General features: G+C 34.2%; 2 protein-coding genes across 4 annotated transcripts in view; both read right to left on the bottom strand.

Moving 5' to 3' along the window:
* Window positions 1–24,574, bottom strand: part of LOC126975257 (cuticle protein 16.5-like) — a 351,637-nt gene that overhangs the window by 155,839 nt on the left and 171,224 nt on the right. The window lies entirely within an intron of this gene.
* On the bottom strand, window positions 437–24,254 carry LOC126975252 (circadian clock-controlled protein daywake-like). Its single transcript, XM_050823057.1, has 5 exons — window positions 24,138–24,254; window positions 7,045–7,264; window positions 3,478–3,608; window positions 1,899–2,054; window positions 437–742 (listed from the first exon to the last, which is right to left on the bottom strand). The coding sequence occupies exons 1-5, from the start codon at window positions 24,211–24,213 to the stop codon at window positions 576–578; spliced, it is 750 nt and encodes a 249-aa protein (XP_050679014.1). The 5' UTR covers window positions 24,214–24,254; the 3' UTR covers window positions 437–575.

The following is a 24,574-nucleotide window of genomic DNA, read 5'->3' as shown; positions in this document are numbered from 1 at the left end:
ACTAAAATAAATAATTGTTTCATTAATAAGTGTTTCACTAATAAGTTTATTTGTATATAATCAGTAATGAATGATATTAGATTACTACTAGGACTGGTGTTTTAATGTTAGCATTAAGCTAACTGTTTCAAAATCTTTTAGAGCATTCATATTCTGGATGTAGATAAAGTCTTGTATGCAACTGTTGATAATTAGGTATTAAAACACTCATGTGATACTATTTTCAAAATATCCACATTCGTGTTTTATTACCCCTTATTACACAACAGTTGCATAAATAACTAAAAAACGATACTATAAAAGTATTTGTGGCAATAAATGATTATTTAAGGGAGAAAAAGTTGTGGTATGGTATCCCTCATAACCGCACCCACACTAGCATAATAACAGCTCTTCGAGACACTTCAATAAATAATTATAATAAAAAAAAGAACTATTTATAAACGTTTTAAAGTTTTATTTGAATTGTCTTAATATAATAATTTTACCCAAAGGGGTAAAAGAATCAGTATAAACACGGAATCGAATAACTTTGGCAGATTATATATATGAATTACACTAGCTTGCTGATTTATTTAATTCTGTGGTATCGGTATATTAATTAATTCCTCGTAAGGGACCACGAGGAAGAATTTTTCAATTGTTCTTATAGCTAGCTCTACGGCATAATCGACTATTGGCTTCCCGAACTCTTCAGCGACTGTCTTCCAGTTTTCGTTTAAGAATGTTAAAACTGTATTACCTGAAAATAAAAATAAATGAAGAAAACTTTACTACAAATATATGTATAAGATTTTAAGTTTAAAACAGTTCTCAATAATGGCGTAGATATTGCTATATTAGTATTTTAAGGGTAGAGGAAAAAAAATTATATAAAACTGAATTCGAGAAGAAAAAGCATATACACAATGTTTTTATGTCGGTTAAAAATTTCAGGACAAGTAATTCTGATGACACTTGTCATGATTTTCAAAATTATCACTTTGTACCAACTATCAGCAAATTTCATTACTCTTACTAGTAGTGTAGTAAACAATAATCTGTCTTCCAACTACTTCGCTTTTAAAGTGGAAGAAAATTTTCTTATTTATTTTTAATATGAATTATTATTAAATAAGAGGAAACCAGAACTCCAAATTAATGAAGTTAAAAAAATAATGAGCTTTTGGCTTAAGATTTTGATTATGATTTTAATGTAGAGGTGCGGGCTTTTGACGCATAATTAATTTTGTGGGTGACGGGACACGTCAGCACCCTTATAATGTGATTAGGAACTACGCTAGTCCTTGCTGTAAATTCATTAAATGCCTCTGAAAGAATACAATTCACATATCATTATTCATATAGGAAATACTTTAATATTTTTCCTCTCAAAACATAAAAGACACTTTGTGTATTGTTTCTAACAACAAAAATATTAAATCGTTATTGAAGTATTTCAAAGTTATACAAATAAAATTTGATAACAAAATTTTATGAACGATGCGAGACGCGAACACACGACCTCTTGCGTTTCGTGCGAGTGCTCTTCCAACTGAGCTAACCGTTCAAGTGACGTATCGTCATAAAGTCTTGTATGCTTTGTTCAATTCTGAGGTTGGGCTTCATCTACAGAATCTACTTTACAGTCGATAACCTGCTCAATCCCAATATTTGCATATTAGAAAATTGACTTAAGATGTCGCTCTTGCAAATCTTAACAATTTGTTATGTTTTAAAGAAAAGTATTTGGAAGACAGTTTTATAATTATTTTGAACATGGAAATAAAATACGGAACGCAAATTGGTAGGAAACCTATACTGGTTGATCCTTGCATATTCTTGTATGCTCTACAGATACGTGACGCCGAAAGATCTTAAATCTAAGTCAAATGTGAAAACTTTTGATGTAAACTTACTTAGTTCCTTGCTTTCCTTAAACAAATTCTGTAAATCGAATGTTACTTTATCTCCATAATCGAATGTGTATTTATAATTCTTTATAGAGAAATGATTTACACCTTTATTGTCTTTTATATATTTTGTGTTGATGTCGACTTTCATTCTCAAATTTGCTGAAAAATTAAATATTATTTCAGTTTTTTTTTGGAAAACATTTCCTTCGGGTTACATACATTAATGATCAAATGCCACCTCAAGATTTCTTACAATGTTAGAAGAATCATAAGAGTTTATATAATGCGACGGCAGGAATAAAATGTAACAATTCCTAAGTATTCCAATTTTTTTTAAGAAAGTAAGGGACGAGTGGAGCAGGACGTTCAGCTGATGGTAATTGATACACCCTGCCCATTATAATTTCAAATTCTGAGTGGCACTACAATTGCGCTCGTCACCATGAGACATAAGATGTTAATCCTCATTTGCCCAGTAGTTTGACTAGGTACGGCGCCCTTCAGACCGAAACACAGTTATGTTTACTCATTAGTGCTTCACGCCAGAAATAGGCGCTGTTTTGGTACCCATAATCTAGCCGGCTTCCTGTGCAAAGGAGCCTCCCACTTGTATCTCTGTATCACTCAAATGAAACAACTCTATTAATTCCTAATGAAATATACTTCGCTTTTTCCCACAGTTAGAAAGTGACAAAACACACTTGATAAGGGATTACGTGCCACGAGACATTATTGAACATTCAGCCCCTCATTCATTTTATCCGAGAATCCAAGTAGCTCTGCGTCAATCCAATGGGGTCAAATGGCTCGGGCTGATATTGGGTTGCAATAGACCAGAGTTGAGAGCAATACCACAGTATATATATATGCATCAAAACAGTAAAGAAACTAGGCACATGCAACAGAAACGCCGCTGGCACACATAGACAGTACTAAGCGGACATCGCAGTGTTATTACACCTGCCAGCTTATGTATGCGTGCATTATATCTAACGTTTATATGTAGTTTCCTTACTGCTTTAGACGATATTTATACTGTGGCAATACTCTACATGTGATTTGGCCTGCGCGTTATAAAGTGTAGCATATGAGAGTGCTTAAACCTATATAGTACGGTAGGATATTTCTAGTCGATTCTGCTCATGGAATCATTAAAATATATTTTTATTAGTTAACCAATGAGCTAAGATTATTTGACTTTGACTATCACTGGCTTTCAAATTAAAAATCTATTGAACGTCAAAATCTACCACCCTGTTGAAATATCATGCCTCAGACCTGACAAGAACGGGCGCAAGAAACTCAAGCAGACCACTAACCCTTTTCTGAAAGCATTACATTGTATTTTCAAACCCTCATAGCTTCTATGTATGACATACTAATTGTAACTCAACAAGAACTTTTTTTGTTGAAATGCTACATAATATTATTATACAAGTAAAAATAATTTATACATTTCATAATTTTAAATATCACACTTGCTTAATAATTTATCACGTGAATATGTTTGCGTAACATGAAAGCAAGTCTATGAACTATCATTGATATTTTAAAATATAATATTAAATTTCTGTACACTTACTAAGTTTCACTTTAGCATCACCTTCTCCGTTGATAGGAAATACCAGAATTTGTCCAACGGCGTCATACTGGCCTTTTATGGTTAAGTTGCAATGGAACTCTAATACGAAATGCCGTTTTTCCAACTCTGATCTGAAAATAAATTGTCCATTATAAATAAAAAAGTATTCATTTCGATTACATTGTGATTAACAATTCGGTAATATTAATAAGTAGTAGTTTCCATTTCAGCTAAGGCTTCCCCTCACTCCTTCTCTAAATCTTTCTAATACGAGCTATCTCTGGCTCATCCAGTGCGGTCCAACTCTTTGAGTAAAAATGTCACGCCATATCCTCTTTTCTCTCCCTCTTCCCATGGTATCTATTCCGTAACTCTTTTCGCCCATTTTAAGTCGTCTAATATGCATATATGACCTGCCCAGCCAAATTTCTGCCGTCTGTTCCTTACTATAACATCAGTGAGCTTAGCTTTTTCTCATTTTAATATATTTATTATTTATTTTGTCTGTAGTTCGGATTCCTTGTATGCTCCTTTAAATTTTTCTTTGGCTGACGGCAATCTTTCTTTTCGCCCAAGACTGGCAGCCATATGAGAGACGGTAGCAGAGCGACTTCATAGAATTTCTTCTTTCTTTCTAATTTCTCGGTATCCCCAATACTTTTTCCAAGATAGTGCAATTCTTCTTTTGAAGAGGAAAATAATTGAAGTTCGTATATTGGTAGTGTACTACACTACCTCTACATAGAAACTTCTATAGTACATAAAAAGTAGTAAAAGGGCTCCTGAGATTAATTTTGTTAAAATAAACGCATACAATAATTTTTGTTTCTTAAATCGCAGTGTGTTTATATTCTTTCTATCTTCCTGGTGATTCTGGTTGGGTTACTGCTTCGACACTTAATTTACTAAATTTCATATTCTTATCAATACTTAACATTAATTTGCATAAAGATCGGTCAAGCCTCCTTTAACTAGGCAAGAGAGAGACTGAGTAAAGTGTAGTAAGAATAAAAAATACAGAAAGAATGAATAGATGTATGTATATCTAATAATATTATCGTAATATTCAAACTTCTTTACAAACAATGCAGCAATAAAATGAAGTATATTTTATTCATGTGATGAGAGAATACTTTTTGTTGCAATTAATATTAAGTAGTTATTTAAAATAAACGAAAACCAAAACAAACATTGCAGTAACAGTATAATTAATCAAACGAATACATAAACGATTGTATGCTGATTTTATCTACGCTTTACACAATTATATCAAAGAAATTAAGATTACATAAAATATAGCAATTCGTAAATGTTGAACGCACGCTGTTACAATTCCTTCTAGCTGCGTTGATTAAATTAATTTAATTAAAACAGAGAACTTAAAGAAATACTTTGCTAGACGTCTGAGTTAAATTAAAATTGTGATTTGGACTAATGAACATGGACACAGATAAAATTCTAAGAATTTAGAGGTATTAAAGGATTTAAGTTACTTTACTTTAAGTTACTAGACGTAGACAAATCTGTACTTTTACACTTATTTACATTTCAATAATCTATTGACATAAAGCATTGTACTATAACTATACTAGCTGACCCGGCAAACGTTGTTTTGCCATATAAATTGTATTGATCTTTTCCTTGCTAGTTGATAAGAGATGGCGCTAGTTGTATTCATTAGTAACAATCACACTTCTTTTATATTTTGTATAATTCACACTATAGTTTTATAAATAATAGCCTATTTGTTATTCTGGTGTGTAAGCTATATTACTGTAAAGTTTCATCAAAATCTATTCAGTAGATTTTGCGTTAAAGAAGTTCAAACATACATCCAGACATACAAACTTTCACATTTATAATATTAGTAGGATTGGACATAACTATCGATAGATAAGATATTGTCATTAAACGGTGACAGCAATGTACCCGTAAATAAAGACACGTTATTGAAAATGGCCATTAGAAATCAAATAACAGATTTAAAATGAATGATAGAAGTAAAGTTTAGGACACACTACGGTTACACAGAGCTGTTAAACCCTATAACACACTACTCTAGACAAGTTAGAAGTAGTGTGTTACTAGTTGCACTTATATTGCACCTCGGCATAAAATAACGAACAACTCGTTTCGAAGTTATAGTTGCTCTTGAGTTCACCGTTTCTATTTCAAAATTGATCTTTCGGTTTCTCTATAGTTTTCATTTTTTGGTTTTGGAAATTTCAAACGTCATCTAGTCATCGGGTGCAGGAACTAAATAAAACTTGTTAATACGAACTAAGCAAATTTTTAGTAGTAGTTTCGGAAATAAAGCTTTATCACAAGAGGCTTAGTAAAATTATCAAGTTAATTGATGGTTATATAGGCGCAGGCCTAATGCCCATTATTGAGTTGTCTATACATATGACGATCTGTATAGCCGAGTGGTTAGCGATCCTCCCTGCTAAGCTAGAGGTCCCGGGTTCGAATCCCGGTAAGTGCAAGCATTTATATGATGAATATGGATGTTTGTTTCCGAGTCCTGGATGTTTAAATGTATTTACGTGTGTTTATATGTATGTTATATGAATTTATGTATGTTTAAGTAAGTATTTTGTATTAAATATATCGTTGTCTTATAACCCATAACACAGGCTATAGATGCTTAATTTGGGATAAGATAATTTGTGTAAAAAGTGTGTCACTATTATTATTATTATTATACATGACTGCTGATAATTTGGCAAACGGCAATAAAATATGGTGGCGATAATCTGTGAATGCGATGAAATTTTATGAAACTAAGGGACTATACGAGCAGAACGTTCCAGATTATTTTAGTTCATACCAGATTATTGTATCATTGACCACCATCTCTTAGCACATATTTTCACCAGATAACTAAAAAATGAACCTTTATTAAACTTGTACTCTATTGTTTGTAACTTTTTTGTCTTTCTTTATGACAATAAGGGACGAGACGAGCAGGACGTTCAGCTGATGGTGATTGATACGCCCTGCCCATTACAATGCAGTGCCGCTCGGGATTCTTGATAAACCCCAAAAATTTGGAACGGCACTACAACTGCGCTCGTCACCTTGAGACATAAGATGTTAAGTCTCATTTGCCCAGCAATTTCATTAGCTACGGCGCCCTTCAGACCGAAACACAGTAATGCCTATACATTACTGCTTCACGGCAGAAATAAGCGCCGTTGTGGTACCCATAATCTAGCCGGCATCCTGTACAAAGGAGCCTCCCACTGGTGAAAAAAGTTTATTGTAAGTAATTATTGTTGTGTAAAAGTAGGTATTTTGTTTAATAGCATAAATCTTTTGAGTTAATGTAGTGAAAAGCTAGTGTAATATAGTACAAGAGATTAGTGAAATTAATTTGAAGTTAGTGTAAAGAATACAAGAAGATAGTGTCTTCCCCTTAATAGAGAGAATAATAATAGTGCTAATAGACAAAATTAAGTTAAAATTAAATTGATTATGAGCCTAAGGATTGTAATTACAAAACTTAGGTTTTATCATAAAATGAAAAAAATAATAATAGCAAGCAAAACTCGTTGAATTACTTACATAACATTGTCGACAATGCAGTTCCGAAAACCGGTTACTTTGCCTTGATAAAATGTTACTTTCAGTCCATTTAAGGGAATCGCCAGCTTATCAATCACAAACGGGTCCAGTGATGGTAGACCTAGGTCAGGAATGCCCTTCACAAAGTCAGGAATTGCATCTTGGGTTGCTTTTACGAGACATTCTTTTGTAGTTTGGTTGCACGGGTGAATGAAATCAGCTGAAATAAAAACATATCATTTGACTTTAAAAAATGGATTATTGTAAGAGTTATCTTTTCGTTTAATTGTTTTATGAGATACGAAAGGAAACGAGTTTTTATGTTTATTGCTTTCAAATGTTTAATTATTTGTAAGTGGACTGCATAATTATTTTTGTGATAAATACTTAAGGCACCTGGTATCGTGAAATGATCATCTTTGAGGGCCTAATGCTCTGCAATGAGTTAGCTGGGAGATTAAAAAATAATATGTTAGGGTCTGATATGTAATCTGCAATCAGAAAGTTTAAAAATTTTGTACAACTTAAAATACCGTGTAACAAAAATTATTGAAGTGAAGCTGTATTCAACTTTAAATTTGCTACTGCTTCTAAACAATTGTTGATATTTTTATCGCTCTAAATAGAAAAATAGCTATTTTATTTCCTCTAAAAAGTGAACGTTTTAGAAGTAAAAAAAATATAACTTGGATATTAGGGACTTTATACTATATTCACTGCAAAGGGCCGTCCGCATGTATGTGTGTGGGCGACGGGAGGCAGGTTACCGCAGACTTTCACACGAATTAGATTTGTGCGGAGTTGCGCTCGTGAATCGAGGTCGTTGGCGTGAACCAGAGCCTTAATTTTAAAAATATTTCTATTTTTGTCTATAGCGCACATTAAGTATAAAATAATATTTGATAATATTGATGATTTATCATGGATGTTATAAGGAAAAACTCTCTCGAGAAATAATATACAGAGATTAACTATGATTTATGACAATAATGTGAAACAAACAAAAAAATCTACGATTTCTCATTAAGACGAAAATGTTGCGGATTTAAATATTTGCATAATTATTTAATATTCATTTATAAATCATTTATAAGCTTTTAACTAAATATTTCAAACATTAATCATTCCTCAAGCATTGCATACTCAAGATTAAAGACAATGTTTTTAGTAATAAGTAAGATTATATACCTAAGGTGTTATGGAATCTTACAATAAACACGCGCATTCTTCGCCTCACAAGCCTTCGTTCATTCTGTCACGCAATACCAGAGGAATTACAAGAATATTGCCAGCTATTAGATAGGCACTTATTAAAGGTGCGCCTTTATGTATAAATATATGTACATACGTAATACTCCGCATAAGCAAGTTCATTTTATATACATGCTTTAAATCCTTTATTTAAGATTCTGAAACAGTTAGCTTATTGCCAACATTAGAACACCCAATTTCCTTATAACCACTACATCATCCAAACGAGTGTTGTAATGTTGTACTGAATTTTACAACAACCCTCTTTTGTTCTTTTTGCGCAAAGAGTTTCAACAGACAGCCACATTCTTATTGCTTGATGCGTGGTATCTGTATGAATTTCAAAAAAAGAACATTTTCGTTTACGCGCGTTCCACACTACCAGAACGTCGCCGTAAAAACAAAGTAGGTTATTCGAATCCCCGCCATTTTTCTTCGATATGTTGTATGTAAACACGTTCGTGTTTACATACTATCTAACATATACATACAAGTGAATTTTGTGAAATATTTTTTATCAAAGTGACTTAAGAGGATCTTCTCCTATTTTGTCCAAGCTACTCACATAATCTGTATGGATAAGCTGTTTTCTTCAGCGGTTGGCTGAAATATACTAGGCTCTGTAAAATAAAATATTCTTTTGCATGCAATGATATTTAATTTGACAATAAATTACTCAAAAGTGTTACTTGATTATCAATAAATAGATTTAATTAATCATTTATTGAACGCAGACTCATGTCGAAGGCTTACTGCAATGATTATGGCTTACTATTAAAAGATAAATACGTAAACGATATTCCAATATGGAATTAAATAGTATTATAGTTGTTACTTTTTATAAGTTTTATGGTTCAACCTTGTATTATTTTGCTAGATTGCATTATTTTCAAAATGCATATGTGTAAACTTTTAGTGTTTGACCTTGACGAGAAATCTGTTGATTGAATGTCAATAAAAAATTTTGACTTTGACTTTTGACTTTGTCTATTAAGTATAGAGAAGACACGAAAAAACATGTAATTTATACGTGCGAATAGCATATGCTTGAAAATACAGCAAATCCACCCAGTAACGTAACGTAAAATAACCATTGCATTAGGAATTAATAAAATCCCTATAAACTAACCAATATGCAAAATGGATTTCCAGATTGAGCGATGTCCGCAAATTCGAAATTCGATTGTGCCCGAATACTCTAATTCGGTAATTACCTTTAATTGAGTAAACGCTACGTTCATTCAGAAATCGATACCGTAAAACCATAAAGATATAATGTACAAGTATATATGTGTACAAATGGACGATGACTAATTAGAAAATACGCTCCAGTGTTGACGCCTTTCACTATCTAAGGCTGAGATCTATATTCAAATTCAAATACTTTTGTTCAAATTAGGATGTGATATCTTATTGAAAGTCAAGAACTACCCATTCCAAAAAGTATGCCTCAGACCTGAGAAGAACGGGCGCAACAAACTCAGGGGGCTTCTTTTTTCCATGAAAAATATGTTAATATCGTACAATTAAACTTATTACCGCCACCAGGCTATTAAATAGCCTGAGGGCGGTCGCTCCATTGCCAATCTGTGGTAGAGCATACACAGACTTTGCTCAAACTTTACTAACTTTAAACTCAGCTAAGTTCAGGCTTAGATGCTTAGTGCAATCTTTTATTTAGCATTTATAGTTATTTGACAGCTGAGATTTTGCTGAGCTTAAACTAAGACAGCCCAATAGAAAGGTTATGCGGGCGTTTCATTATACATAGTACATTGTCGATTATTCCTTAACAAACTTTTACAACAGAAAGTATTTTTTTTATTGAAGTAGGCGTTACTTTGCGGAAATCCATAATTATACAAATGATTTGAGTTTTCTATGTATATAATGTGTTAAATAAAACAGAAAGTATACTAAATAAGAACAGTATCTGAACCTAATTTGATTATTAGTTTTGTTGAAATAGACGTCTTAGTAGGCTCAATAGATCGGCAGCAAGGGGGGTATCCTTGGCCCATTTTACCTTCCTTTTGGCGCTACGACTTATGAAATTCATTATTTGCAATAAAGCAATAATAGTATATAATTAATTTGACCAGTAGGAGGCTCCTTTGCGCATTATGCCGGCTAGATTATGGGTATCATAACGGTGCCTATTCCTGTCGTGAAGCAGTAATTCCATATTGCAGCATTACTGTATTTCGGTCTGAAGGGCGCCGTAGCTAGTGAAATTACTGGGCAAATGAGACTTAACATCATATGTCTTAAGGTGACAAGCGCAATAATTGTGATGCCGCTAAGAATTTTTGGGTTTATCAAGAATCCTGAGCGGCACTGCATTGTAATGGTATGCGTATCAGTTACCATCAGCTGAACATCCTGTTCGTCTCGTCCTTTATTGTCATTAAAAAAAGACAAAAAAATCACTTACAAGAGAGTACAAGTTAAATAAAAAAGGTTAATTTTTTTAATTATCTGGTGAGAATATGAGGTAAGTACTAAGAAATGGTGGTTAATAATACAATAATCCGGTGTGAGGACACACTGATACGACACAATAGCAAAATGACAGTTAACAATCACGAGTAAACGAGCTTATTAGAAAAATACAAAGTAGCAACTCATAACTGGTTTATAAGTCGTTCCTTGGGTTGTGGTACGAGTTATAAGCGATTTTCATTTAATATAATATTGACATTGCTTCTGAGGGTGATTCCTTAGAGAATTTATTCGTCTAGATAAGAGTCTCTTGCTGTTAAACAACCGATATAAACAGGCCAGGCTTAAAACTTTAGTGTACGTGACAAGCTACGTCTTACACTCGCGACTTGTTCATACAAGTCGCGAGTACGAGACAAGTACTTTGTGGTATTGTGCGTAAATTGCTCAAAATAGAGGTTTACTCTAAACTCAACTTTTTCGACGTTTTCACAACTGTTATAGTCTTTCTAGACATATTAATGATCTAAGGGTGATTATTTGGTATATCTTTTGAAAGACTGTTATATAGTTGTGCTTTTTTAAGCATCAAAATATTATATTTTCCGTATTAAGTCCGTATTTTTGGTACTATTAAACCGTCGGCATATCGAGCTGTTTATTTAGTTAAATTTTAACTCTATGTTTAATACGATTGTATTACATGTAGAACATAAATCCTGTGATGACGAAGAAAAATATCGCATTGTGTTATTTAGGACATTATGTCTTCCCTAAAACAGTTGAAGAAATAATAATAATTATAATATTGACTCACTTTTACACAATTTGTATTTTGGCCACATTAGGCCTGTGCTATGGGTTGAAAGACAACGATATATTTAATATAATATACAGTCATACTTATACATACTTACATATAATCCATTATTTGGAAACAAATATCCATATTCATCATGTAACTGTTTACACCTACCGGATTTGAACCCGGGATCTCCAGCTTAGTAGGCAGGGTCACTAGCCACTGGGCTATAGGGGTCGTCAATTGATGCACTTCTATCTTCACTATCCTGCCCCTAATTAGGCATAGCCTGTGCTATGGGTTGCAAGACAACGATATATTTTATACGATATGCTTACTTAAACGTATTTATTGTATATAAATACATTTAAACGCCCATGACTTGGAAACAAACATCCATAATCATCACATAAATTATTGCATCTACCGGGAGTCGAACCCGGGACCTCTAGCTAAGTTGGGTCGCTAACCACTCGGCTATGTAGGTCGTCAATTGATGCACCTTAAATAAAATAGACAAAGCGTATACCTTGTTTTGTATAACGTTTAAATGTCATGAAATATCGTAGATAATTTTAGTAGATATAAAGTCTATGATTTGATGTCATTAATAGGAATTACAGCGGATCGAACACGGTTAATAATCGTTGACACAGATAGCTGGGTAATTCTGTTTTAAAGTTCAACCACGAAATTGAAGTCATTTTCAATACAATATTATAAAGCCGGATTCAAATATCAATAACGAATGAAGGCGAACAGGAGAGAACGAGTGTGTTTGGTGAAGTGAGTGAAAGATTTCCTACAAATTACAGGCTTATCGAACTTGGGTGACGGCGCTGGGATCAAAGGATCCGGACTGCAAAGTTCTACAGAGGAAATATAACCGTGCCTCTAGATTTTTAAAGAGCCAAATCGCCCGTGCGAAATCGAAGCACGTCGTCAAAATCGGCGAGCAGATTTCCAGTTACCGACCGACTGGAACACGCAAGTTCTGGTCGTTGTCGAAAGCTGCTCTTGGTAACTTCAACCAGCCGTCCCTGCCGCTGCTGTACATGAGGAATGACACCCTGGCCTATACGGCAAAAAAGAAAGCCGATCTTTTGTGCGCTCTGTTTGCCTCCAACTCGACTCTTGACGACAACGGAAAAACACCGCCTGAAGTACACTTCAGTAAGGAAGTCGAGCGGGCCGGATGGCATTTCTCCAATCGTGCTTAGAACGTGTGTCTCTTAGTTGACGCCGGTGCTAACGCGTTTGTTCCGGCACTCATATTCAAAAGGCGCAGTCCCTGACTCATGGAAGTCAGCCCTTGTCCAACCGATCCAAAAAGGCGACAGTTCGGATCCAGCAAACTACAGGCCTATAGCTGTTACCTCCCTGCTGTGACCCGTACGCTAGTTTGTTTTCCTTTTCCATAAAAAATAGTTGAGAGTCCTATCAATGCTTTCCGTTCGCTAATGACAAGGCCTAGCCCGCGCGTTGCAGCAGGAATGGAACCTTGCCATATCAACGTCTGGGTCATCGTTTGCTTTTTGGTTTTGATTGGTTATTCTTAAATTGTGTATACGGACCTGACGTCATTCGACTTACTAATTTGTTTATTTTATATTAATATCCAGCTCATTAAACACTCACTAAAGGGCAATAGAATAGTAACAAGAAAATTTATTTAAAAATTACTAAAATTACAATTTACAAAATTAACATCCAATAATAAGGAAAATTAGCATATTTTGCAATTACAGGTTAGAAAAATGATTTGATAATGAACAGTAATAAAGTTCATTGTTCAATTATGAACTGGTATATAGATATTATATAGATCGCAAGTTTTAAATAATGCTTGTATAGGTAGCAGAAAATTAGTGAGACATCAGTACTAATATTATAAATGTTAATGTAAGTTTGTTTTTTACGCTTTTACGCCGGAGCTACTGAACCGATTTTGATAAAATTTGGTACAGCGATAGTCTAGAGCTTGGGAAAGGAGAATACATTTTATGCCGGAAAAATTTATGGTTGCCGCGGGATTTGTGAAAAGCTAGAAATTCACGTCAATTACCTATAATTGTACCAATAGTAGGTTTATTTTTCCATAGCAATCTTCATCGAAATAAGATTCATATAATATGTTGGAAACGGGATCGAAAAAGGGAACCGGAACTTGAATTTCGAATTTATTTCGCTTATTATTTTAAAAAATCCTTTATCTACGGGGACAAAGTCGCAGGCATCATCTAGTATAGAATAAATTAGGCTCAGTTTAAGGACATGATTAGATTAATTCATTGTTTTTAAGGAAAACTATATTGAATATACAGACACGGAACGCTTTTGATTTTATTATATGTTTAGATATTACCTTAGGACGCAACAAAAGCAGTGGTTTACCGTCATTGCCTTCTGAATGGCCTTTTACGTCTGTTTTTATTATCATTGCATAAATAATGAAACGTAACTTCCTCTAATCGGTATGTTTGTATTTATAAAAATTCCGATTGGAAAATATTGGAGGATATAAACACCCAACAAAGTTTGTAAGAGTCTGCTCTATCAAGGACACTGTCAACTTCACACAAGCGGTTGGCCTGAGAGAGATACTAGAAGCTAGTGTGGATGGACAAATGACATAATGGAATTTCTGGACCATCGTTTCAAAGTATTTAACGACTTATGTCTTCTTAACCCATACCAAAAATAACCAGTCAACATTATTCTAACAATAGGTTCCTAAATTAATCATTGTAGTTCTTCACCGTCTTCTTCTTCATAGCTTAAACATATGATCGTACAAGTACGATCTGGTACCGGACCATATTCAGTGGTATTTCGCATTTTACATCCCACAAAATTATTATAATTACCGTCCGGACCGTACTAAGCACGACGGCGGACTAATTTGTGCGAAGTACGAAGAAGAACGCTCACCGGATCGTCCGATGGTCCGACCGTATCAAATCCGATCATATATTTATAGCTTAAGAATATACATGCCTATAAATGGTTTTGCCACTTAAATATTACTTGAATATTTTGACCTACTTGTGGTATTTAAAGAAATCTCAATTGAGCCCGTCGCATACGGTGCAATAATACTACCATATCATCGCATACACAATGATTAACAGAGAATGGAATGTATAGGATTGGCAGTCTAACGGGCAAATTTCTACGAAAGTAATAAATAGGGCGATTCTAATTCTATGGACATACTGGTAAGGTAAAAATATGGACCCAATTTAGAAGTCCAAATAGGAAGTCCCCCCATACCATACCATCACGTTAAAAAAACGTTCGGTCGCAATAAGTAGAACCGTTGATTCTTAACACGGTTCCCCCACTTCAATACTCACCCACAAAGTGTTGATGTTCCCATGTTTTCGGTTTTTGAATTCATATGTACGTTTCTCCAACTCGGATAGGCAGCGTTTGAGAAGCTCCGTAAAATTTTCTCGTCCCAAATACCACAAAACTCTCAAGACGAAGGCACGAAGGTATTCAACTTATGTGAGACGTGTTCGCTAACTATAGGCCTCATGAGAAAGATGAGATTATGGTCGCTCGGAGAGTATTGGAGAGGGAGTGCTATTCTCAGAGTTTCCCTGCGTGATCGAATCAGAAATTAGGAAATCCGTAGGAGACGTCTTCCGGTTGATATGATGATGTGATGACATTACGCTTAAATGAGCGGCCATGCTCTTGTGATTCCTCTGGTGTTACAAGAGTCAGCGGTGATCACATAAGTTCAGGCATCTTTTAAACACATAGGTATTCTAGGTTATATTCCCCTTCCATAAAAAACGTGCATAATAGTGTTCGCTTGCTATAATATAAAATACCGCTATATATTACAGCTGAATCCACGATGGGCCGGAATCTAAATATAAATAAAACCTTATGCGAGCATTGTATGATAATTTAAAGGAAAATTTTAAGAAAGTAAGTAAAAATCATTTCCGAAAAATATTGTTAGTTCTAAAATATTCGTTTGGGGGCTTTCGGATTCTACTCAAACATCTTAGAGAAGGGAAGATAGCATCAAAGAAAACACACAGGTGATGAGGTTAATTAGTTCATATTTTAAATAAAATACTTTTTAAAACACGTGTTATTGTTAAAAATAAGTTACTATAAATAGTTTATGTTAAAACTGGCTGATACCTGCGACATATAATTATGCTTATAAAAATCGTTGTTTCTCAAAATTTCAATAACTTTATATACAATGATTCTTTTTAGATAAGGGCCAAGTGTCTAAGGAATAAAACTTAGAAGACTTAATTACAATCTATCCAGCAGTTTTTCCGTGCGCTTTAATTAAAACCTCTATAATTTTTTTTATTACTATCTGACCCAGCAAACGTTGTATTGCCAATTGCAGTATTAAAAAAAAAATCAGTAATTAAAATTTTTGGGTATACAAATAGATGACGACCGATTCTCAGACCTACCAAATTGTCGTACATAAAATTTATCGAAATAGAATTATTGTAATCCTTGTTGATCGAAGAAGGGTGAAAATTCAAAAAAGTTCGAAAAATCTTGTGTGTTAATAAAATGTAAAAACATAAATAAAGTGTTTAGGTTTGGGGTCACCCTTATCATTTAGGGGTATAAAAATAAATGTTAGCCGATTATCAGACCCAACCGATATGGAAAAAAAATTCATCTTAGCCGTTTCGGAGGAGTGCGCGAGAACACTGCGACACGAGAATTTGATAGATAATATTATTATTTGTATTTATATATGGCCCTTATGGGCCAAGTGTCTAAGGAATAAAGTTTAGAAGACATAATTAAAATCTATGCAGTAGTTTTTCTGTGATGCGCAAATTGAAATGTCTATAATTTTATTTATAAAGATAACACTAAGATTTAGATGTTTTAGCAGCTGTAATAAAACACGCTACTTTATGCTTGCAATTATACAACATAAAATCTAACACGACACAACAAAGGACGTCGTAAAAATGTTTCATAAAGCAATTAGCATATATGTGTGAGTATTTTAGAGTTCAAGGTCAATCATAAGCTATATTTTTATTTGACGACGGTCAAGATTCAAGAACGTGTTGGATTAAGAGAATTATTAATGTATTTGTTTCCATATTTAGGACTGTGCAGTAGTTCGACCTTGTATATTCAGATAAAAAAAAATTATAGAGGAAATTAGTATTACTATTTAATTCATTACTTTATTGTCATAAATGTAGCGAATTTAATAAAGGTTTCAGTAAGAAGAATGATCGCGGATTTGATGATGAAATATCCGCAATTTAATTTTAATGTATGACCTTTATATCTAATATTAACTCTCTTAATATAATATCGATCAGGAATGATTATCGCGTTTTTTTTATGAGAATAAGGGACGAGACGAGCAGGACGTTCAGTTGATGGGAATTGATGCGCCCTGCCCATTATAATGCTGTGCCGCACAGGATTCTTGAAAAACCCCAAAAATTCTGAGCGTTACTACAATTGCGCTCGTCACATAAGATTTTAAGTCTCATTTTCTCATTAATTTCACTAGCTACGGCACTCTTCAGACCGAAACACAGTAATGCTTCACGGCAGAAATAGGCGCCGTTGTGGTACCCATAGACTAGCCGGCATCCTGTGCAAAGGAGGAGGACTGGTAAAAAAGTCAAAAAGTAGACTCGATTGGAGGAAAGAAAGTTAAATTATTTGTTCAACTAGGTCAAAGTACCACTTATGAATTTCAAAGTATTCACCAACATTTCTAAAATGTTGTAAAATTTCATAAAATGTTGAGCTTTCACGAGAAGATGTGGCAAGAAACTCATTTAAGTCGGGATGCTCTTGTGGCGCGAATAACTATCGTCCTGTGTCGGTTTTGCCAACCCTCAGTAAAATTTAAGAAAAAATACTTTAACTCTCGTAAGCTACTTTATTTGAAAGAATTTCGCTGTACTGGTGGGGGACGTTCAACAACGGATGTAGGTGTGTTGCTAATCTTGAATATTTTTGATGCCTGGGAGGAATCGCAAAATGCACTTGGCATCTTCTGTGACTTATCTAAGGCGTTTGACTGTGTTTAACATTCAACGCTGGTCTGGAATCTATGTCACTATGGCATAAAAGGAACTGCGCTCGATCTTCTGAATTCATATTTAAACAATAGAATTCAGAGGGTCGACGTGAATGGCAGGAGATATCCTGGGACTCCTCTCAGTTTGGGGGTATCACAAGGGTCTATTCTTGGACTGTTCCTTCTCCTTATCCATATAAATGATCTTCCTAATCGTACAGAGCAAAAACATAAGGTAGTATTGTTTGCGGACGACACTTCAATGATTTTCAAAGTGAAAAGATACCAAGCTATGTATGATGAAGTGAACTATATTCTATCTGACATCGTGTACTGGCTTAGCGCTAATAACCTATTGTTAAATAGCAAGAAAACGAAATATATATAATTTACTGTAGCAAATGTCAAAAATGTAAATGCAAGTATTTTGTTAAACGGAGAGGTGATAAAACCGTTAGAATCTGCTGTAAGTATTTCTTGGTATAACTCTGGATTCCAAATTACAATTGATTGGCGAGTATATTTACAGTCTCAGTATTTTACATTACATTTTATACAATGCATGAAAAGTGATGCACAGAAATTACTCAAATGTTTTAAAATTATACGTCTTGTGTAAGTATAAAAAAAGAAAAAAAAATGATAAATCACAAAAAAAACTAGAGTATCGAGTGAGTGCAGTATATGTATATCGCATACACAGTAAATAAGTAAAGGTATTATCATCATATCAGCCGGAAGACGGTAAGGCAGGTCCAATTTCTCGAAAGAGGTCACTCGTCGAACCCAAATTCAGACGGGCAGCGTTTGGAAAGCTCCGTAAAATGTTATCGTCCCAAATAACACAGTGTCTAAAGACGAAGTTTTTTTAACCAGTGTATATTGCCAGTGATGACTTACGGCACACAGTCGTGGTCGCTAATTATGGGCCTGATGAGAAAACTCATGGTTGCTCAATGAGCAGTGGAGAGAGCTATACTCGGAGTTTCCCTGCGAGATCAAACCAGAATTCAGGAGAACCGTAGGAGAACCTAAGTCATTTACATAGCCTAAATGATTGAGAAACTGAAGTGGCTGTGGGCAGGGCACATAGTTCAACGGACAGATGGCTGCAAAGTCCTCGGCGCATAGCGACTACGTACCGGAAGACGTACTGTTGGTAGGTCCCCCACAAGATTTACAGGTGATCTGTTCAATCTCGCTAGAATACGTTGGATGAGGGCAGCGCAGGACCGATCCTCGTGGACGTCTTTGGGGGGGCGTTCGTCCAGCAGTCTTGCAACTGATAAGATTATGATGATGATAGAGTACACTGGTAGATTCAGACTCACGCTCACAAATACACTCATAAATAACGAGGTTGATACATTTAAAAAAAAGTTTGTAATAGTTATTACTTTGCCCTCTCCTTACAATGTATCCCAAACCTTAGGGAGATGGGGATATATTATATAAAATATTTCAAGCAGAATAAGCTGAGCCTATTCCCCTTAATCCAAATGTATGTTTCTAATAAGTTGATTTGATTTTGATTTGAAGCGAGTTGCATCGACACTCTGGCTCCTTCTCATGTCCAAGTTATATCAGTTGGTCCTAGGGCTGCTGTTTCGTCTGCCGAAGACAGCAAGCGTCACAAATATATCGGTCTCAGTTAGTCTTACATCTTTGTGCCGTTTAGTGTCCAGACACGTGGCCCGTTGGGCGCAGAGGCGCGGTGAATGTACAAAGTACTATCTTCTCGCCTCAATAAGGCTACCTGGTAACCCAAGCGCTGACAGCTATTTCGGTCAACGGATCAGCCTAGCTATCCAACGTGGAAATGCTGCCAGTATTCTTGGTACGCTTCCCCGTAATGATAGTTTTAATTTTATGTAATCATAGTATTGTAAATATAGTTATAAGATTTGTTCTGTTTGAATAATTAATTTATGAATATTTTATATATATAAAAAGTTGATTTTTTATATTCATTACTTCAAGGCAATAAATTTTATTATCATTTCTAAATTTTGCTCCCTAAGACGACTCGAGTTGAATTTACGAAAACGAACGTTTCATAGCTTAGTGTGACAATTTAGATCCATTCAATACCTACCAAATGAAATGCTCAGCACGCCTCAGGTAGTATTTCGTCTCCAATAGTATTTTAATATTACACAGTGCCAATATCATTTTGTACAATACAGAATCCTACTGTGTGCATTTATTAACATCATCAAACAGGAAGATCTAGTTTTTGCTCCAACTGACGACCTCAAATTGATTTATTTAAATTGTTTTGATTTATAATTTTAAATTTTAATTGAATTCATATTATTACATCTATTATATTTTATGGTTACCCGGAATTAATTGTTATTCATTCTATACAAGATGCAAGACAGGTTTATAATAAAATTAATTGGCATCTAGGTTATGAGTTCAAGTACAATAACTAGCATATCGTAATTATAAGAGTAAATTTGTCCACTAAGTAAACTGGTCAGGGTTATAACTTAAGTAAGTGATTTTATAATAATGTTTTTATTGACAATTGGTTTTGGTGTCGCTTTTCGACTAAAAAGCCTTGTATTAATGATAGCTGTACTGCGCGATAAAAAGGTTTAAAGTGAAATTTAAGTCAACATTAATAATTATTAATGAAGAATGTGGTTTTAGTGATATTTTTTGAGAACTATGAAGGTTATTCGTTTTCTTAACGACTGCAGACACTCAGATCTTTTGACGTTTAAATTTTTGTAGAGTACCTGGTAAATTATTATACAATTGCGTTTCTTCGTGGGTGTTTCTTTTTTCATAATTAGTTATAATTTTTAAACAACGTCGGCGAGAGCTACGGTTTCTAAAGTGTTTATTGGATTTAGTCGCAAATAATTGCATTTTGTCACACTTATTGTGGCTTAAGTAATAGGCCAGTTTTACATTCCCGCTTACCCCTTAAGGTGTTAACACATGCCAGTGACCTTGAACATAAGGCGAGGGCGGGTGACCAGACTGTACGAGTCGTAATTAAAGGTTAGAATAATTATTAATTAATTATAATTGATGACTAAAAAAATAAAGACAACCACTAGATGACATTTTGTTTTCTACATGGTAATATTAACCGAATGCTAAGATTTAAACTGAATATTCTATGGTCAATTTATGATTTTTCAGTTACAGCATGTGATTTGAAATATAATAAGTGCAACGACCATTCGACGTTTTATATTATACACTATTATATTTAATCTTCTTTAAACTGCTAGTTTTATTAATTTAGAGAAAAACGGTTATAACTAGAGTGAAATTTGGGTCTTCAAAGTTATTTCAGGTCTTAAACTACGAATTATCGTCAGTTTTAGAATAGGCCTGCTTGTTGCCTAAGAAACCTCTAGGACAAGCAGTGACAATTAACGCCTAAGATAGTTATTTAATTTGCTGAGATTTTAATAAATTAAAATTTTTTTTTAGTTAAAACTAGAATATTATCTTGGTGTCTGAAAGGTTTTGAACATTATTTTAGTCTAGCAGATTTGACTGCATATTAATAAAAATATGTATATATTAATGTTTTTTTTTATAAAAAATAAGGAACGAGACGAGCACATTGTTCAGCTGATGGTAATTGATACGTCCCGCCCGCAGTGCCGCTCAGGATTCTTGAAAAACCCCAAAAATTCTGAGCGGCACTTCAACTGCGCTAGTCACTTTGAGACATAAGATGGTAAGTCTCATTGCCTAGTAATTTCACTAGCTACGGCGCCCTTCAGACCGAAACACAATAATGTTTACACATTACTGCTTCACGGCAGAAATAGGCGCCGATGTGGTACCTATAAATGTGCAAAGGAGCCTCCCACTGGTGATATTATATAATCACCCAATTGTTATCAATGAATAGCTGCAATTCCATGGTTGCAGCGAAATTTCGAGTAACAGGCCTGAGTAGAGCTGATGTTATTGTTAGTGACTTCAAGATAAAGACACACTTTTTACACAAGTTATCTTGCCCCAAGTTAAGCATATATAGCCTGTGTTATGTGTTACCAGACTTTGATATATTTGATACAATAAACTTACTTAAACATACATAAATTCATATAAACATACATAAGTACATTTAAACATCCATGATTCGGAAACAAACATCCATATTCATCATATAAATGCTTGCACCTACCGGGATTCCAACCCGGGACTTCTAGCTTAGTAGGTAGGATCGCTGACCACTCGGCTATACAGTCGTCAAATTCGAGTAATAGGTCTGTGTAGAGCTGATGTTATTGTTAGTGACTTCAAGATAAAAAATCATCTAGTTTTAATGATATTGTTGCATCATTATAAAGTTGTCATTAAGTAATTATTGGAATACTTTGTCGGCAGCGAGTATTATAAACAATTGCTTTGAATGTAGTTATTTCTCTGCTAGTTACTAATACTATAAAAATAATATTTGTTTTGTGTATAGCTGTTATAGCTGCTTGTGCCACAAAAAAAAAGCGGCCAAGAGCGAGTCGGACTCGACATTAAGGGTTCCGTAGCAACAAGTAACAGAATATTTTCGGTGGATGTTTGCTTTGTACATCATATTTTTTTTAGTTTTGTCCTTCTCTTATTTTAGGAGTTGCAGGGAGGGAGACATTTGACCCCTTTGGAAATGTCTCCCGTGCCAACTATTTTTGAAGACCTATCCATAGACAACTCCACACGTATGGATTTGGTAAAAAAAAAATGTGTTTCATTTCTAAATATGTGGACCCACATAATTTATTGATTTTTCTGATTGTGTGCAAAAAATCTTAATCCGGTTTACAGAATGTATCTACTTACCAAGTTTCAACAGTATAGTTCTCATAGTTTCGGAAAAAAGTGGCTGTGACATACGGACGGACAGACAGACATGACGAATTTATAAGGGTTCCGTTTTTTGCCATTTGGCTACGGAACCCTAACAAATAATAAAAAAAGATTTCTAGTTTTAAAAGAAATCATATTTTATGTCTGAGTCAATCTATTCTGAATCTGCATTACAATATGTATAGTATAGAATAGTATAGAAAATGTGTTTCTGTCACAACCACACAAATAACTATAAAAAAATAACAATACGTCTTACCAAATATGAAATAAAAAAATCACAAAAACGTTTCATAAATTAATTACTGAAAACTAAATAAATAAATAAATTTACCTAAATGTTTTATTATTTACCTAAATATATTATTAATCCTACTACTCCACAGCTGAATATCTAAGTGATCGGACAGCCTGGGACTATATTATGATTATTTCATAGCAATAGCAATGACAGTACAATATTGTATACTTATTTCATTAAAAAGAGCGCAAAAAAAGAATGATGGGAGAGTTTCTTGCGCCGCTTTATATCTCCCAGAGCGTCACTTGTTTCAGAAGCGGTAGTAGTATCTGGTATATTAGAAATGGCATCAAAAACAATTCTAAAGGAAACAATTTTGAGAAAATAAATGCCTTTTATGCCTTTTAACAAACTAAGATTTTAAGCTCAATTAATTTAGAATTGTGATTGAATATACTATTCGCCCCTTTATTCTGTTCATCATTCGATTTATAGCAATGAGGTATTTATTCCTTGGCGGGAAGCAGCCGTGGTGTTACTAGAAATCTTAACTATAATATAATTATGGTTGAGATGTCACCCACATAGATTTTTTTATGAAAATAAGGGACGAGACGAGCAGGAGGAATGACGAGGAATGCAGTTCTAAGGATTCTTGAAAAACCCCAAAAATTATTAGCGGCACTACTATTGCGCTCGTCACCTAGATACATAAGATGCTAACTCTCATTTGCCCAGTAATTTCACTATATACGGCGCCCTTTAGACCGAAACAATAACGCTTACACATTACTGCTTCACAGCAGAAAATGGTGCCGTCGTGGTACTCACAATCTAGCCGGCATCCTGTGCAAAGGAGCTTCCTACAGGTAGGTATCACCTTCAAATTCTGTCACAAATTCATCTTTTTTTTTGCGGAACAACAAATATTTTTTTAAATATCAGAAATATAAAAATTACCCTATAATATTAGCTATTTCCCAGTGACAGTAAATTTCATTTAAGCGTTTCAGATATAAGCTGACAGACAAAAATTGGGATTTTAGTTTTGTACTAAGTAAAAAATTCACACTATAGATTTAAATTTATGTGTATGGATAATATTAAAATAGCAACGAGAATAAAATAAGAAAAAGGATCTTATTTCCCGAAGAATTTTTTTAATTATTAATATAAGTCCCTAATTTGTTAGCCCACTCTATCACGCGAAACAAAGATTATAATTAATGATATAAAAAAAAACATCAACAATTTTAGGACATCTTTCTATAAGCTATAAATAGAAATTCCATGACGCGTTGAACCACGGGGTTGAACAGTGATATAAAACAAAACTGCAATAAAAAACTACCTCACCAATAGCTCGAAAGCGATCGAAATAATGACATAATATAAACTTGACACACTTGAACCTATAGATGTGCCTTATTTGCAACACTTAAACCAGTATATTTACTTACGTGCTAATTTGGCCACTCCAACATCGCAAAGGCTTATCACTAATATTACGATACACGAACCAAGCCGTAATACCATTGTTGTTAATTTGTGGAATCAACTGTACACTCGCCGGCTGCAGAATAAATGTTTTATATCATCTAAGCGAATACACTATATTGGACCTTCAGTCTGACATTGTGGCCAACCGGTTGCCATTTTAAATTACCGTGTAATACCTTATTCTTAACAGTAATTATAACACGTTATATAAGTTTTTTGGGTAGAATCTACGTCTTCCTTTTAAATCTAGATTTTAAAATTAGCATAATCTAGTAGTTTGTGATTTGTTTATGTAATAGAAGGACAAACAAACAAGGTAAGGAGGAAAGAAGAAATAAGCACAACCGGGTCACCTGATGGTAGGTGATCACCGCCGCCCATGTTCACTTGCAACACC

This window comes from Leptidea sinapis, chromosome 35 (assembly GCF_905404315.1).
Source record: "Leptidea sinapis chromosome 35, ilLepSina1.1, whole genome shotgun sequence".
Classification (NCBI taxonomy): Eukaryota; Metazoa; Arthropoda; class Insecta; order Lepidoptera; family Pieridae; genus Leptidea; species Leptidea sinapis.
The sequence above is the reverse complement of the archived record's forward strand: the minus strand, read 5'-3'. Positions and strand labels throughout refer to the sequence as shown.

Coding starts and splice junctions, on each gene's coding strand:
- LOC126975252 (XM_050823057.1), bottom strand. CDS start 24,213: ATGGTATTACGGCTTGGTTCGTGTATCGTAATATTAGTGATAAGCCTT. Junction 7,265..24,137: donor TGGAGTGGCCAAATTAGCAC/GTAAGTAAATAT, acceptor TTTTTATTTCAG/CTGATTTCATTCACCCGTGC. Junction 3,609..7,044: donor TGCATTGTCGACAATGTTAT/GTAAGTAATTCA, acceptor ATTTATTTTCAG/ATCAGAGTTGGAAAAACGGC.